This window comes from Dendrobium catenatum, unplaced genomic scaffold (assembly GCF_001605985.2).
Source record: "Dendrobium catenatum unplaced genomic scaffold, ASM160598v2 original_scaffold_51051, whole genome shotgun sequence".
Lineage (NCBI taxonomy): Eukaryota > Viridiplantae > Streptophyta > Magnoliopsida > Asparagales > Orchidaceae > Dendrobium > Dendrobium catenatum.
Window position 1 is genome coordinate 575117 of NW_021369505.1, and position 18274 is coordinate 593390.

The following is an 18274-nucleotide window of genomic DNA, read 5'->3' on the forward strand; positions in this document are numbered from 1 at the left end:
TAATAGAAAAAGATCAATTTACGACTGATAAACCTGCAACAATATTCCATCTTTGGCTAAAATTTAATACGCAAAAATCATAAATATTTGCAACAACAGCTATTACATCACAAGCTCTAACTGCATAGAAACAGACACCAGCCAGGAACAAAATTCTCAGAAATTTTTAATGGATATCCAATACCAGAAATACAAAAGTTTCCTTTTCTTCAGTGAGTCATAGTAACAAAAATAAGAAATTGGAGCCTGTGCTGATTACATCAAAACTTTTATGCCATTATAATTAACTTCATGAACATTATCAGAACTGTGCTGCAAAGGAAGAAGGGGCAGACTCCACAAAAGCATCTCAGCCAACAAAAAAATGAGCTATATCTTGAACTGAAACTTCGAGGAGAAAATTTTATACATAAAAAGCTCTTCCATGATATATTTCTACATTTTAAATAGTTTCCATAAAGATAAAAAAAGAAAATTGTAGTATTTCCCTACTTACTATGATGCTCGGGGATACAGTAAATCATTCCCGTTTAATGTGGTTCCTAAACTTGTACATCTCTTTCCTTATTTCAGTTTTTCTATATACTAGTGCAAGTTACAAGTTGGTAGATCTGAAGAAGACATTGCTTACACACTGAGGTTTCGTTTGGGACGGCATTTTAACTGTTTCTTAAAGCAGCTTTATAGTAAAAAAATTAAAATTTTTGTACTATAAAGCTGCTTTAAGAAGCAGTAAAAAAACTGTCCCGAACGAAGCCTGAATCTATCTCCAGACTGCTTTTTGATGTTAATTCTCTTGATCTTCGTCCCATTGGGGTTTTTCTTTATGGCTGTTTTGTTAGATGATCTCAAGGAAAACTATCTGACTGGCTGATATTACTGAATGAAGCTTCAATTTTGCTGGAGAAGAGTTAGAGTAGATTTAGTAAACAGGAATCAGGACGATTCCTGTAACAGTGATGAAATTTCAAAAGGTCTAATGAATCTCTCATTCAAAAGGCGCATGGCAGCACCGGGGGAGAATTTCCTCGCGAACAGAAAGCAGGGTACAAATGTGCCATTGCACTGGCACCATTCTGTACGTAAATCTGTTTCATAGTATACATGATCGATATTCTGCAAAAATTTAACAGAAGGACCAATTAGATAAAATGAAGCGATCTGCTATGAATCATGGAACTTCCATATATATAATATAAAGAACAAGGTAAACCTAAAGATATCATTATAATAAAATTTGAGGCATTAAATATATGGAGTTAAGAGTAGTAGATTGCAAGTAGGTCCTCTCTTTCATCCTATATTACACTTTTATCGCTTGCTTTACAAAAGCAGGCTCTTCTTATCTGAAGCTGTTAGACCGGTCCATACGGTCCTACGGGACCGGCTTTGGGCGAAAAGAGGCGGAACTCTCCGCCTCTTCTGTACGAGTCGCGCAACCCGCCGGATCCCATGAAGCTGTTTAGGAAGGATTTTTTAGGGAGTTGAGGGATTTTTTAGGGAGGGAAATTTGAATATAGGGATTGTTTAGAGATTTTCTTTTGGATTGTATGCATTAAATAGTTGGTTTTCATAGGGTTAGGGCATCTTGAATTTGACTGGAATTTGAGATATCTTAGATTTAGGTTTTCTTTTGGGCTCTAGCGGCATCTGGAGATTTGTGAGAGATATATCATCCTCTCGAATAAAGGATCAATTGTATCTTGCTATTTTCTGTTTCCCTTTCATCAAATAATACAAATTATCTACTATTTTCGTGGTTTTGTGCTGAATTTTGTGGAGAACTTTTGCTGTTTTTCAAAGATTGATAGAAAATATTTGAGATCTACAAGTATTTCCTATCAAAAGCATGCACCTTGGACATTGACATTCTCACCAAACAAATGTCAAATAACTTTGGGTGCGTTTGGGACGGCAGCACTGCTGCTTTGCTTTATAAAAAGTTATTAAATTTTCGTTTGGGGCATTGCGGCAGAACCGTGACAGAAAAAATTTGCGGCACATAGTTGCTTCCCGCGACCTTTCCATATCTCCCGCGGTCCGCTTCAGTCCGCTGCTTTCCGCAAAAAAATGACATAAATCCCCCTTGCAAATATTCGTGACCTTCGTCTGAAGCCTTCCGCGCTGCTTCCGACTCTTCTGGATTTCTCCTTCTTACAGATGATCCTCCTCACCGTCTCTACCATCCTCTGCTTCTTCTCTTCATCCGCCAACATTCCACATGGCATCACCTCCCTCGTCTTCCTTCTCTTCTCCACGGCTAGTCTTCTCTTCGCCCTCTCCCCTTCCACCAGTTTCTATTCCTAGCTCTCTTCTTCATCCCCCGCCTCCCCGTCAACAACAGACACCAACTTATCGGACTTCCCAGTCGAAACGGAATGTCACCGGCTATGCCACCGCCTCCCTTCTCTCCCGCCGCACATGGAGCTGGATTAAACCCCTCCTTGCCAAGGGCTATGAATGGAAGTATGTCCCTGAGGGAACGAGAACATCTTCTTCATCTTCAAAAAAAAAAGCTTCCAAATGGTTTGCAGGGACATAAGCAATGGCTTGCAGAAGTGCTGTAAAACTCATTGGATATTGTGTTGTTGATGGTGAAAGAGGGCCGCAAAGGCTGTTTGTCCATGAATTTATGCCCAATAAGAGCTTAGATTATCATTTATCCCGTTTCCTGGAAGGTTAGCCTGCAAATAGCTTTGGGTGCGGCAAAAGGGTATAAATGAAGTAATAAAAAAGTTATTGTAATTTTTTAGATTATTTTAAAGATGGTTGTGCATTGTAAAAATAATTATATTATTTGATATTTAAAAGTCATAAAATAATTCATAAAGTGGATGTAATTTTAATTTAGAATTATTAATTTGTTATCATAATCATATAAATTTAAAAAAAATTGACATTTAATCAATTTCCTTTCATCTTAATATATATAAGAGTATAAATGTAATTTATTCCCATACAGCTGCATCACAGCAACTCGATAACTATACTCCCCAAACAAAACATATTGCTTTATGTACAACAACTTTAGAACTCAACTTTCTGTACAACAACTTCGCAACCTGCTTTTTCGACAGCTGCAGCGGTTCCAAACGAACCCTTAGTTAGCAAAAATCCACGTTTCTCAAATCACCTTTCAAGGTTATTTAATCATTTAATTATGATCCACTAGTTATACTAAGAAGTGTACCTAAGCATGATCTTGGAAAAGATACACTCAAGGTGTTGGTTCTTAAGAAATGGATACCTAGTATAACTAGGAGTCTGGGAGAAAATGAGAAACCTAAGTGCAAGCAGCCCTTTGGTAGAAAACTAAAAACAATCTTAAAAGAGAGTGAAGTCCCAGATTGAAAGGGGTAAATATCTAGTATTCTGAAATGAAAATAGCTTTAGCAAATGCTGTAGAAAACTGAAATTACCTTTATTTTTTCAATTTCCTTGGGGCTTGCATTACCATACTGAAATGTGACAGGATGCCAACTTCGCTTATCCTTTTCACTCCCAGAGTTGTTCCACAAAGTGTAAGTCAGTGTTCTTCTCTCCAGTTCATCTTCAAGCTCCCTCATCTGTATTTGACAGATTATAGTTTTTGACAAAATAAAATGACAAATAGAATGACAAATAGAAACTATACTTACAGAAAGCAATGTAGGTACATAGTGTTCATCAGGAATACAACCATGCTTCTTCTCACTAGCAGGTTCCTGCATGTAAATAAAATCTAGACCGATAAAATACCGGAATTCTAAAAATATTTGTAAATGAATAGTAGAAGATATATTTTTTGTCTACAAGGAATTTTCTTGAGAAACAAATGATTTTTTATGTAAATACAGAAAAAATAACTCACAGAAATTTGCTTCTCATCAATGTCTTCCGCCAGCTTCCGCTGCAAAGATTGTTGAGCACAGAAACTATGTTATTACATACAAGTACACTGATAGAATAGGCTTCGCTTATATCCTCCTAATATAATGCATTGCATTTAATAGCCAGGAAAGAAAGCAATAATTATATAAGAACCTTTTCGTTGTATTTCTTAATTTGAAGAGCTTTAAGGCTTCAAATTAGTGCACAAGCGTAAAAATCTAGGAACAAATCATTCAGGGTGGTACAAGAGAAAGAGCCCCAAAAAACACAACCAGAGGAGAGTGAAAAGATTGGAACAATGATAAAGAAAGCAAATACATATTTTAATATAAAATGAAATTTATTTTAATAATTTTATAAATAATAATTGTTAATCTATTACATAATTTATAAAATTATTAAAATATGATAAAAGAAAAGCAATGTTAAATTTTGCTTTAAATAAATATAAAATTTGTTCACTATTTATTCATCCTTATTATGTACAAGATTAACTATATATTATAATTTATTAAATGATAAAATAATATAATATAAGCAATATAATCTCTTATTCACTTGTAATATCTAAAATAACCTTCATATTTAACTTTGGAGTTAACTTTAATTCTTATTTTAAGCTATGTGATAAAATTGACTCAATTTCTAATAGTCGATGGACTAAAATGGGGGTAATGCAAAACTCTGGGACTAAACGCTAGGCAAGTAAGTTTTGATATTTATCAATAGTCAGGGGACTATTTTGAACTTTTACTCTTATAAATGCGATTAGTTTTTACAATTGCACCACGGGCTACTACAACGGTACAATCTATATTTAAGAAAGAGAGGAAAATCATAGTACCTACTGAAAACAACCTCTTTTTACCCAAAATGAAAAAATATATATATTTTTTCACAAAGGGATTCATGAAGAAAAATATAGTGCAAAATATAAATTAATAATTGCAGATGTACACCTTAAAGGCAAAAAGAAAATAATAAAGAAAGAGCTTGAGATAAAAAAAATCAAACTAAGTTGAAAAGTTACTAATTTTAAATTATTAAAAGAGGATGTTAGAGGTAAACTGGAATTTCAAATTTGAAGAATATCTGTCATAAAAGTTTTAGAAGTGTCCAATTGCACTAACAGGATTGTCATAAAAGTTTTAGAAGAATCAACTAATCAATCATATGTAAGAAAATGTGGTGATTAAATGAGGCATAAAAAATTATAGAGTGAAAAAATAAGTTTTACAGAACATAGAAAAAGAATCTCGAAATACAACAATTATAAAGATGCTTGATATTTGGTAAAAAGGGTGGCAACCAAACCTAAAGCTGCAACACCTAGTAATTTCATTATAGGCTAAATACTAAGGAGAAGAAAAGATAATAGATATTAAATAAAGTTGAAGACAACAAGGAATTAGGAAAAATGCTATTTTGAGATATTATATTTAGAGATACAGATTGATTAAGATCAAGTAGAGCACTTGATAGATTGATTTAAATAAATTGAAGTGGAGTTAGCTTTGAAAATGCATATAAGTTAAAGCCTCAATTAGTTTCTACTAATTACCTGCTTTTGTGATAGGAAAATCAATATGCAAATCGGCTTTAATCTATTTGGATGAAAAAATTTAACAACTTACGAAGAATGTGCGTCAAAAAAACTGCTTTTGGGAAAGAGAAATATAAACAATGGTTGAAGTGTTCGCTCAGGAAAAGATAACACTATGACACAAACCCCGCTTCCTAGGCTTAAGGTTCCATTTTTCCTTGAGGTAGATTGTATGTTAATTAACTATATTTCCCCCAATAATTATATCGAGGTTTATTTAATTTTGGGTTCCTACTTCCTATGAGTGCAGACCCTCATAGTTAATTATCCCTATTATGTATAAGAGAACTCTCGATTAATGATGAATTAACTTTTAGAAGTGTAAGTGTTTTAATCTTGGTTGTGGGGGATGGAGGAAGACCCGATCAAGATCTCATGGTTTCGTCATCCCGATAATACTGTAGGTTTCAGTCTAACAATACTAACAATTGTTGATCGTAGTGTCGAGGGAATATGATTAGCAGTCAAGAGTTGCCCCCTCTCAGAGATCTCGAATAAACTGAAGAGGTTAGCTGTAAGTTGCAGTTTTATTGTGGGATGGAGTTTACATCTGTTACAATACCCATTAATTTATTTAATTTGGGTTATGGCTTCATTAGAAGTTGCTTAGTTGTTTGGTATAGGACGGGGACTTACAACTTCATTTAGAAGTTTCCCGTGGGTTTAGATTTAGTTTGTGACTTGCAGCTTCATTTACAAGTTGTCCGTATAGCAGGTCATACGGCTTCTCTTGGAAGTAGTCTGTAATTTGGCTTTTAGAGTTTTGTGCTTCCCTTGGCAGTTTCTCTAATATATTGATTAAAACTGGGTCTTATGGCTTCGCATGGAAGAAGCCTATGGTTTTAGATTTGATTAAGTTAGCCAACAACTATTTAGTTTGCATTTTTCTAGGCAACAGTTTGTTTAGTTCGCACCTCTTACCCGATACTTCTGCTTTTGTTTTAATACCCCTGTCTTAGTTTCAATACTAGTTTTGTTTATAGTACTTTTCCTTTTTTAGCACTGCAGTTTTACTTTCAGTACTACTTCAAAATTTTGTCTACTTGCTTGTAGGCATTTGGAGTTTTAGTTTCATTTTTTGCTTAATAAACTGATTTTAAATTAATCAATAAGTTTGTTAATTAATTGGTTGATTTATATTTTTTATTAATTTATTAATTAAAAGTTCTCCTATTCAATTTAAGTGATTACTTAATTAATTAAAAATTTAAATTTATTTTTTATCTAATTAATAATTTATTAATTTAATTGAAGTACTAATTTTAATTAAAAAAAATTATAATAAGTTAGTTCAATAATCAAATAAAAATTTAAGTTGACCAATTTTATATTTGTTATTTTAATTAGTTATTCGATTTAATTGAAATCTTATATTTATTTTTAAATTGATTAATTAGTTATTAATTAATTAAAATTTAGAATTGATTAATTATTCAATTGAAATTTTGAATTATTACTTTATATTAATTTTAATTAATTGACGCACTCAAATTATTTTTCAATATATTTTTAGAAAATTCGACACCCTCCCGACATCCGCTCCCTTCATCCCCTCCTTGCGAGGGGAGGTTGAGAGGGAACTCGCCCTTTCAAGTCCGCCCAGCCGAATGGTATTTAATGGTCGGGGGCTTCGGAACATTGCTTGGTCCCGTAATTGATCTTCAGAGTTTCCAATTGGCTGTTGATTGCGTTGGTGTGATCAGAGGGTTGTATAGGCTTCAAACGGAGAGAGAAGCGGACAGCTCGGTGTGCAGAGGCAGACGGGAAGCGGCCTAATGTAGCACTCGGGCAGGGTGAAGCACCCCCCTAAAAGTTTAAAAATACTATGGTCTTCAGGCAATTGCCCCTAATATAATTAAACACATTGTGTAGATGTGTTATTGTTAGAGAACTATAAACAAAATACAAAGAGAAATAGTAAATCAAAATTTTCAAGTCGAAACCCTCAAAGGAGCACTGCCCCCTTAGACCCCTGACATATCTGCTAACAGTTATAAGTTTGCCTCCCTGAAAATTATGGTTGGTTCCGCCCCTGTTAACGAGTTTAAGGTTCCCAAATATCTAATTGATCCATTAATTTCTTATAACACATTTTCTTTTTCTTTGACAAAGAAGTCAATAATCGTTCACATTTTCTCAGAATTCTTCGTAGACCTCTTTGCAAAAAAAAAAAAAATCTCTTTTGTGGGCAAGAGGCAGTCCATCGGGTTCTTATTCGTGTGTCAAGGCACGAACGGAGGCCTACGGGTCTGTGTGCGGGATAGACGGGCGACGCGTATTTGTCGCGCAAGTAGGGGAGGTGGAAGCTGCTGGCTAGGTTGCTTGTACACGCAAATGGAGGCTGGTTCGACGTTGGGTTTTCAATGACATGCTGACCTGCTTTGGCTATATTTATTTTCATTCATTATTTCATTTTTTTAATTAAAAAAGAAAATTTTATTCGAACATGAAGTTTTAAAAAAGTCAATCAGCAAAAGCAAAAATTCACAAGTCATACCAAACGAATCAGCCTCTAGCTCCAAGTAAGATAGTATTGAAATTCAGAAAGTAATTGATGCACAATGTCATAGGGTCACCATAATACAAATCAGGATAAGATTCATGAAGTACACAAAAAATCAAATATCGCACTTCATCAACTATTAGTTAAGCTGCAATATGTCAGATATATAAATAACATGAAATAAAGTGGTATGTATGTAAATCTCCCTTTTTATTATTATGAATGCTAGTGACTTCTAAAAGTAATATCAATGCACATGCAATGGAATACAGATGCATTTGAAAGAGAAATTAACATACAATGGAATTTGCACATCTAGTGTCATTTCATCCTAATTTTGTTGCCCTTCCAAACTGCTATTAGCATCTATAATGATTGCCACCAGCTACTTTCTAACTTTCCTATTGTTGCCCATTATTTCAGCATTCCACCATCTTAGTTGATTATTAATTCACGCTAATTACGAATCACATCTGTTGCTTGTGCCCGGTCACATTTCCCTTCTGTCACTTCACTATTTTGTCGAACCTCTAAACAATTTAGAAAGGAAATTCTTAGAGAATTTCCACTTTTGGAATTCCCCAAGGATGTAATAAAACCTGTTGTGTTTTAGTAAATTTATATTAATATTGTGCGGCTTTTATTTTGGATTTTTTATAGTATACAAATAGAATTCCTGGCGTATGTAAAATTCAATGGACATAAAAAAACTAAAACAGAATTTTTGTTTTCTCCTCTTGTGTGTGTTGTTAGACGTGAGTTCTTTGAGTACTTCACAGGTGTCGAAAACTACTTTTGCGGGTGACTTCTTGTCCAGCATAAGGCTTGATTCTTCCCTTCTGGATAACTTTTATCATTATTCTTATCTTTTTAAATTAATTAGATAAAAGATTTGTGTGGTGATTGAAGTTTAGTTACACTAAGTATTGGGTTTCTTTTTTAAAGTTGCTAGAATTTAAATTTATTTCAAATTGTTAGGGATTATTAAATTATCTATTGGAATGAACCAAATATATTTATTTTCCTTACATTACAGCAATAGATTTAGCTTAAAATTATTATTTAGTACCGTGAAAATTATGATTTTCTTTGTGACCATAAATCATTAACTGTCCTACATTACTATCACTAGATACATTAAAAATGTAAAGTTATCCAGACACAGTAAGGTTTAGATTTGACCTCAATTAAATGTATATGTAAAAGTACAATGACAAATAAATTGTTACCACCAGTGGTAAAAAGTACGCCTCTCAGTCACAATCGCAAGAGTTTACAAAACTTTAAGTATCACTATAAAGAACAAACAATGCTTACCTTGCAAAACGTTTTGAAAACTGGAAAAATAAAATCATCATCGACCACAACTTCTGCATGCCTTCTTATTAATGTTATCCACTGCAATGAAAATTCCAGTGCAAGTTATGTTAATCCTCTATAGCTTTAAAAAAATCGAAAAACCAATCACTTCAGGATGCTAAAAGTTAAAAAAAAAAAAAAAGGAAAACCTGAGATCCTTTCCTCCATTTGTGCTTGGGGATGGAAGGAGCCATTTTCTCATTGTAACGGCGCTCTTTTTTGTTTGAAAAACTGGAATAAGGAACTCAATTACAATCCTCTATAAGCACTTGATTTGAGTGAGGTGGATTTAAAATAGTGAAGATGCAAGTGTGCAATGTCTTACCTGTCCACAAAACTTTTTGGGGAGGACATCAAATAGTTATACACATAGTCAAAATTGTAAAGTGGAACACAGCTGCAAAAAAAAGAGCCTGATCAAGTTTTCCCATCAAAGAAAGACAAAAAAGCATATATATATCTTCAAAATTAACATTGCTGAAACGAAAAAATAAACCTACCACTAGAAGAGTTCAACAGCAGAGACTTCTTCAAATAAGAAATAATGAGATGTTCATGCTAGGTTTATACAATACAGCACTGATAACTTAAATTTCATGTTCTTTGACATAAAGTTAAGGTTAAAGTGAAACATAATATCAAGCATCATGATCCTTTAAAGAGTAGTTATTGCACAAATCAGTGATGCATGTGTACTTCAAGAGACTTATCCATGAATCAGATATGTTCTAGATACATTGGCATGAAAGAAAATCAAGTTAAAGCCCCATTCACTGTCAACTTTCCATGTTCTTATAATATTTGAACATTTCTAGGAATTTCACGCCAAAATTCGGTAGGTGAACAGTGCGACACCAATATTGGCGTCGGATTGTTCACCTATGCCAAAAAATTGGATTGCCGAAGACGAGCGCAAAAGAGGAGAAAAGCACGTGAAAGAGGAGAGAGATTGTTACCTTCACAGGAAACATGAGAAACAAGAAAGAAATACAATTCGATTGGAGATGAATTGTGGCATTTTGAAGTTTTACTGTATTTTAGAGTGAAAATTGGGTTTTTCGGTTGGAGATGCCCTCAATGCACAATGCTTTTGCTAATTGCCAGGTCTACATAGGGATTAGTGTTGGCACATTTTTCCATGATTCAACAAGACCTTGAGTTTAAAATGGACGAGCCCAAATTGCTGAACTCAGATCCGATCGCAACATGGGATGAACCAAAATCACTATAATCACAATTAGCCACACTTCTACCCTGTTTTGTGTCAAAATAAGTTTAAGCCTACTATATTATTTTTTTTTATTTTCCAAAGTTCATTCTTTTTGTGTGAAAAAAAAAAAATACTTTGGCGTCATCTAAGGGACAGATTGGAAAGCCCAGCTCCCAGCTTCTTGTGTCAATTTCATAAAAAGGACAATTTCAAATATCTCTAATAAAATAAAAGCGCACCTATCAGAGAGCAAAACAAAACGCTGGTTTGCGGGATCCTCAAGAGCTACTCTAAGCAACAACCGCTCTGCTTCGATCATGCTGGCCTCCCCCCAATTCACCTACATAAAAAACAACAAATCCCCTTTCAAAATTCAAACAGATTTACCGAAGCTTAAAAAAAAAAAAAAAAAAACTAGGGCAAAAACACAAGCGATCAATGACGAGAAGAAGACCTGTACGCTATCCTCTAGGTGACGGCCGTAAAAGAAGGGTGACCTCGTTGTCGACTGATCAAGCTTGAACCCCGGCTTCGAGTGAACATATATGGAGAAATTCCCCACTTGGGCATTCTACCAAACACCGAGACGATAAAAAAACTTCTAAAATTCCAAAATATCCATAGCATAAAAATTCAACGGGTATACCTTGAAGAAGCTATGCCAAACGAAATCGAGGTTCAGGCCAGCGCGGGCAAGAAAGAGGAAGGCGATCTTCGGCTCCCCGGAAAAGGGAACGGGGTCTCGGAAAAGAAGAAGCGTCGGCTGCGGGGTTGTGAGTGAGTAGGACTGGAGCCGTAAAACAACGAAAAGGAAAGCGAGGACCGAGAGGGCGGCGACGAGTTCAAGACTTAGCCACAATCTCCGACGAAAGGGCGCCGCGGCCAACGGCGGCGCTGCCCGTTTCTTCGTCATATAGGCGCAGAATCGTTTCTTTTTTATGTGCGCCGTCGCATTTAAAGAAGGCCGGGGACGCCCCCTCTCTCTCTCGCACGCCACGTCGATTCAGTCTTTTCAAAGGCAGAATTTTTTAAACCATCGTTCACTCGTTTTTAAACCAGAGCAAAATTTAAAATTTTTAATTTTTTCACCCATAAAAAATTTAAAATTTGATATTCCGAACTAAAAGGAACACGTCAGAAAAAAAAAATTAAAAATGGTGACCGGAGATTCTACTCAGTCAAAATCTCTGATGTATCTTTTGGCCGCTTCTTCTTTTTTTTTTAAACAAGACGCTCTTTCTCTCTCTCTCTCTTTCCGTAGGACGCTTAATTTATATAAATATATAATATTTATTGTCCGTTTTTGTCCGTTCGTTTTTTAAATCGTTACAGGGGCTTCCACGTGATGAGACATATTCAGTTCATCAAAGCGAATGCAAAATCTAAAAAAATCTAAAAAAATATATTTTTTTTGGTGAAAATTCTTCTCATTATTATTAATTTATTATATTCCCAAAAAAAATTATTAATTTATTATCATATTTGATAGCAGTACGATCAAACTTCGAGATTTTTGTTTTTCAAAGTTAGCGGCGACACGATATATTTTTCAAGATCATATTAATGCATAACATATTAATATGTTTAATGTAAGAATTGTATTTTTATATATCAATATATCATTTAATTATTAAATATATTATCAATATATCATTTAATTATTAAATATATTAAATATTAAATATATTAAAGAATTGTGTATATTAAATATATTAATATTTAATATTGAAGAAGAAAATTGATTTAATTTTTCCCCAAAAAAAAGATTTAATTATTATTGTTGTGGGCTAGAATATACGCGACGATAGAGTTTTTACTATACGTCTTAACTTTGCACATATATCCAACTCACACACAGAGAACACAATATTTTTTACTTGGAAAACTCTTGAAAGGAGAAAAATCATGAGGCCTAGCCCAGTTGAAAATGACTCCACTAGAATATAATTTGGTTACAATGGGCTGATTCACCTCCGAAGGCGATCAGATTACAAATAACAACTGTATGATAGAAATCCGGGTGTTAGGTTATGGTCTGGCAGAACTTCGAGCCTCAGGTGATGGTCTGACGAAGGTGAGGGCCTCTAGCAAAGATGAGGGCCTCTGGCAAAGGTGATGACCTCTGGGGAAGGTGAGAGTCTATGACGAAGGTGAGGGCCTCTGTGAAGGTGTGGGGCTCTGGCAAAGGTGAGGGTCTTTGACGAAGGAGATGGTCTGAGATGGTGGTATGGAGAAGGTGAGGGCCTTTGGCGAAGGTGAGGGCCTCATGTAGTGGTCCGGCGAAGCTCCGATGATGGTCCGGCGAGGCTCTGGCGGTGGTCCGGCGATTGTGGGGCCCTCATGTGATGGTCTGACGAGGCTCTTGCAGTGGTCCGTCGAGGCTCCGACGGCTGTTTTCCGACAAGGCTCTTGCGGTGTTCCGTCGAGGCTCTGACGGTGGTCTGGCGAGGCTCCTGCGGTGGTCCGGCGAGGTTCCGACGGTGGTCGAGTAGGAGCTTCTTCCTTCTCTTCGCTTCTTCTCTTCTTGCTTGGGTCCCCTTTCAAGAGGAATGAGGGGTCTATTTATAGATTTCTAGAGTGGCATAGCCTGTAAATAGGTGAGAGATCAAGGGTAAATGGGGAGTGGTTGGATGGACGGCCGAGATTGAATCCCTTGATCATGGACCGTTCGTCAAGCATTCAGAGGCCTTAATGATTTCGGAATTCAGTGATCTTGGGCTCGTTGGATTCGTCTCGTTGAGATGCTAGATTCGATTATAAGCTCGTCATATTTGAAAATCGTTTGGTAACTCAAACAGCGGTACAAAGCTTCCAATAGTGCTTTGGTTCCTTGATTTGAGCTCGGATTGAGTCGAATTTGATGTGACGCCCCAGGCATCCATAGTGAAAGGATTCGTCTGACATTCTGATCGAACTCCATTCCAGTTGTCTTGCTCAGACCTGAAATTGTTTACCACATATAATAAGCTTAAATAGCCCAGCAGGTCACCAAAGCCTACAACTGAAATCAAAGCACGGTACTGCTATCAATATGCATGTCAGTCAATCAAATCCATAACAGTCAATGGTCAATGAGTCTATGCAGCGGAAATCAAATCAATAGTCAATGCAGTATGGAAATCAATAGTCAATGCAATCAATAGTCGATGAAATCAATAGTCGATGCAGCGATAGAAGAACCGATAAATCAAACTCAATCAATACTCGTCAATCTCGAAGAAATCCGTCGATCAGTCAAATCAATCGTATCGAATCAATCGATCAAATCAAGTCAAAGCTATCTAGTCAATAAAATCAATAAATTTATAATATCCATATCCATAGCATCAATGAATCAATACAATATCTATATCCATCCATATCCATAGCAATGATTAATAGTATCAATGCTCGGCAATCAATCGATGAAATCAATGAAATCATACGATACAGAAAATTCGATCAAATCAATAAAGCAGAAATCGATAAAGCAATAAATCCGTAAGTCAATACAGTAAACATACAGTCAATACGATAATACTGGACAAGTACAATCAACTGGCTATGTTGCTGTTGTAGATATCCATACGTTGGTTTCTATAAAAAGAGTCGTTACTCTATTGCCCGTCGGCCGCCCGTCGGCATATCTATAAACCCCTTATGACTCCCATCTATATTGCTGTTGTAGAATCCATATTTAAAGGAAAGCCCGTCGGCCCACCATCCTGTACAGGTCAAGTCAATCTCCAACCAACGTTCAACCAGGTTCCACTTGTGTTCCAGTATCCAATAGTCAATCAATATTCAATTCAATAATCAATTCAATAATCAATATTAAAGCAATCTAGAACAATCATATCAATATTCATATACATAGCAATGCAATCTATCAATTTCAGACAAATCAGAAATCATACGAAAATCGGGCAGAGTAACGGCAGTCTATCAAATTTACACAAAAATCCTACAAAATTACAATTCACCAAATTACAACAGAATGTTCACGACAATAATATAAGACTATTGTTCTACTGAATCCACATCAAATAATATCCTGATATTTTTCTATTCAATTAAAATCGAGTAGAACCAATTCCGACCGGTAAAATCATCGCAGAATATACTCAAATCGTGTACAATATTCATATCTATAACATACTAAAAGTTGTGCGGTGAAAGTTGTGTCAATACCAAATCAGGTCTAAAATTCGACTACGAAAACACAAAACAAGTCACAACTCGACCAAAAATCAACATCTCTGAAAACAGAAATAGGATTCGGAGTCCTTACCACGAGATCTACACTTTTCCCAATAGCGGCGTCGGACGAAAAGCGCTCCGCGGCCTCCGAAACCCAAGATCTCCTTTACTTTTCTTCTCTTTCTCTCTCCTCAGATATTTCTGATTTTATAAAAATGATTTTCTCTCTCCTCAAAACGAGCTAATTTCCTTATATCTTTAGTCTGATCATCCTGGCCGATCGCGACATCGTCCAGGATGATGTGACCAATTTCCAATCGTACTGGACGATTTTCCAGGACGATATAGGACGATAATTAATTTTTCAAAACCCCTTGCTCTCGAGATTTTGTCATACACTGATCGTCCCAGGACGATCCAAAATTGTCCTGGACGATCCAGTCCAGAAATCATTCCAGAAACACTCCAGAAATCAGCTGTTTTCAATGCACTGATCGGCCTGGACGATCTCAATATCGTCCCGGCCGATCCTGGGAGGAAAATCCAATTCAGAGAGGAACAGTAAGGGAACGAGATCTCACATTTGATGTCGTTGGATTCGTATTTCTGAGACGCTCAGTTTGACTATAAGTTTACTGAAATCATAGTTTAGGTGATCCTAAATTTAATTTTTGAAGTTTCCGGCATGATTTTGCCTCAAGATTCGTGCCCGATCAAGATAACATTTTGATGATATATCAATTATAAATATTGAGATATTATTTAAATTCAATTTTTTAAAATTAAATTTTAGATCATATGAGTCTTGATTTCAATAAATTTCCAGTTGAACTAAACATATCGATAAGATGACTCAATCTACACTCATATGTTATCAAAAATTTATCTTGACCGGGCACGAATCTCGAGGGAAAATCAAGTTGGAAACTTAAAAAATTAAATATAGGATCATCTGAACTTCGATTTCAACAAACTTATAGTCGAACTGATCGTCTCGGAAATACGAACCCAACAACACCAAATTCAACTCAATCCGAGCGCAAAAGGGTCTAAATCAAGGACCCGAAGCACAGTTGGAAGTTCAAACCACAATTTGGATTACCAAACAGTTTTCAAACGTGACATGCTTATAATTGAATCAAGCAGACCGACGAGACGAATCCAACGAGATCAAGATCGTAGAATTCCGATATCACTAAGACCTTCAAATGTTTGACGAACGGTCCACAATCAAGGTATTCAATATCAGTCGTCCATCCAAACCACTCCACATTTGCCCTTGATCCTCTTCCAATTTACGGATCATGGCATCCTCAAAAAACTATAAATAGCCCCTCATATTTCTTGAGAGGAGACCCAAACAAGAAGAAGAACAAGATAACAATGAGAATAGAAGAGAAGATGATTAGGAGGGAAGAAACTCCTCCTCGACCACCGTCGGGATTCTGCCCGACTTCCACGAAAAGTCGGAATTCTGCCCGACTTCCACGGGATGTCGTAATTTTGCCCGACTTCCACGGGATGCCGGAATTATGCATGACTTCCACAGGACACTGAAATTATGCCCGACTTCCACGAAACGTCGGAGATCTGCCTAACTTTTAAGTGACACCGAAATTCCGCCCAATCTCCAAGTGACGCCGGAATTTTGTCCGATCTCCAAATGACTCTGGAGTTTTGCCCAAATACTATCTGACACTGGAGTTCTCCCCGGCCGCCGACTGTTCATCGCCATATTTCTACCAGACACCGGACTTCTACTTGTTGTCGAATTTTCGCCGGACATTTATCTGATGTTGGATTTCTGTCCATTGCTGGACTTCTACCATACATCATCCTTCTAACCTTCATCGTCAGACAACTGTCTTTCCGACCTCTGTAGCCCGCCGACTACGATCTTTCCGACTTACGTCGCCCACCGACTACAGTTCTTCAGATCTCCGTCGCCCACCCACTATGTGTCACGACCCGACCCGACGGGGACGGATCCCGCCCGAGCCGGACCGCGACAAAACCTCTTTATCCAGGATCTGGCTTTGGAATTTGGTTCCGGAACTGAATCTTCTAAATTAATCAACTCAACAGACACACAACCACAGAGCTACTATAAGTCACCAAATGCAGCGGAACAAAACATCTATATTTTCTTTTTCCTCAAAACAATCATCTACAGATACAATACATGGCTTTTGAACAGAAAGAAAGACAGAACAGAAAAGCCATGACTATACAAAAATCAAAAGGTACAAACAATACCTAAACAGATCAGAATTCAGAAATCTACTCCTGGACTTCCTTCCCTTTCCCAGAACCTGAAAACCACCAGAAAACAAGAGTGAGCTCAACAGCTCAGCAAAGCAACAATCCTCCAATCAAAATTCTCAGAATCCAAAATCAAACTCATCAGACAGAAATTCAACCAAAAATCGGAACAGAATCGAACAGATATCAAATCAGAATCAGAGTCGTACAGATCAGATCAAATCGGAACAGATTTAATTCAACAGAGTCAGAATCATACAGAAATCAAAGATTCAGATCATATCAGAACAGAATGGTACGAAAACAGAAGTCGTATTAAATCAGAAACAGAACAGAATAAGACATATCACATCAACAGAATCAGAAATCAGAATTTCAGATCGTATCAACAGAACAGATATCAACAGAGCAGTTACGGAACTCAGATATCAAACAGAACAGATTCGAAAATCAGATATCAGATATCAGATATATATTTAATAGCTAAACTAAACTAAACAGAATCACTACGGATTCTGACCCTTATGTCTCCCTTGTGCTCACGGCACCAGAAATTCGCTGAATAATTAATAGCTAAGCTAAATGTGCTCACGGCACCAGAATAATAGAATTCCTCGGATCCGGGACAGAACAGAAATTTCTCCAACTTGAGCTCAACTAAAATTTCCCCAGACACTAACTGAATCTCATAGGATCCAGGCCCCTTATAGCTCCCTTTTTATAGCTTATACACATAGCATTTCAATTCAGAAGAAATCCGGGCAATTCAGAAATCAGACAAAAATCAGGCAGCACAACGGCAGTAGACGGAATTTACACAAAGTTTCCTGCAAAGAAAATTTACCAAATTCGCACAGAATATAGATAATCACATTCCAGAACATTTATTCTACTGCACAGAGAATTTACAATTTCACAGAAAAATATAGTCTACGAAAAACTCCGCCGAATCAAAAATACCGGGACAAAAATCTTTGGAAAATAACCAAAATGTGCACACTCGGCACGTCAACAATATACAGAAAGTTACGCGGTAAAAACTGAACCGATCAAAAGATACGGACGAAAAACAGTAACGGAAACGAAATCCGGACAGAAAATACCGCCAAACTCGACGGTTCTGAAAATTGAGAAAGGCGGAATGTGCCTTACCTTGCGTACAGCAAAATCCTGAACAGTCACTTCGGACGAAAACGGCTCCGCGTCGTCCGAAAATCAACTTTTCTCCAAAAGTCATCGACTTTCTCTCTCCTCAAAGATATTTATTTAATTTTCTGATTTTTCTCTC

General features: G+C 36.3%; 1 protein-coding gene across 1 annotated transcript; it reads right to left on the bottom strand.

Moving 5' to 3' along the window:
• Positions 1 to 376: 376 nt before the first annotated feature.
• On the bottom strand, positions 377 to 11580 carry LOC110116054 (glycosyltransferase BC10). The gene is made up of 10 exons (XM_020849499.2): positions 11192 to 11580; positions 11000 to 11116; positions 10785 to 10885; positions 9661 to 9732; positions 9485 to 9566; positions 9294 to 9374; positions 3851 to 3889; positions 3639 to 3704; positions 3420 to 3566; positions 377 to 1116 (listed from the first exon to the last, which is right to left on the bottom strand). The coding sequence occupies exons 1-10, from the start codon at positions 11456 to 11458 to the stop codon at positions 937 to 939; spliced, it is 1152 nt and encodes a 383-aa protein (XP_020705158.1). The 5' UTR covers positions 11459 to 11580; the 3' UTR covers positions 377 to 936.
• Between the last annotated feature and the right edge of the window lie 6694 nt (positions 11581 to 18274).

Bases quoted from the DNA above. Each gene is read 5' to 3' on its own strand.
- LOC110116054 (XM_020849499.2), bottom strand. From the start codon at position 11,458: ATGACGAAGAAACGGGCAGCGCCGCCGTTGGCCGCGGCGCCCTTTCGT. The intron at 11,117-11,191 runs GTATACCCGTTG...GGTGTTTGGTAG, and splicing joins TTTGGCATAGCTTCTTCAAG to AATGCCCAAGTGGGGAATTT. The intron at 9,733-10,784 runs GTGCGCTTTTAT...TTTTTTTTGCAG, and splicing joins TTTGTTTTGCTCTCTGATAG to CTGTGTTCCACTTTACAATT.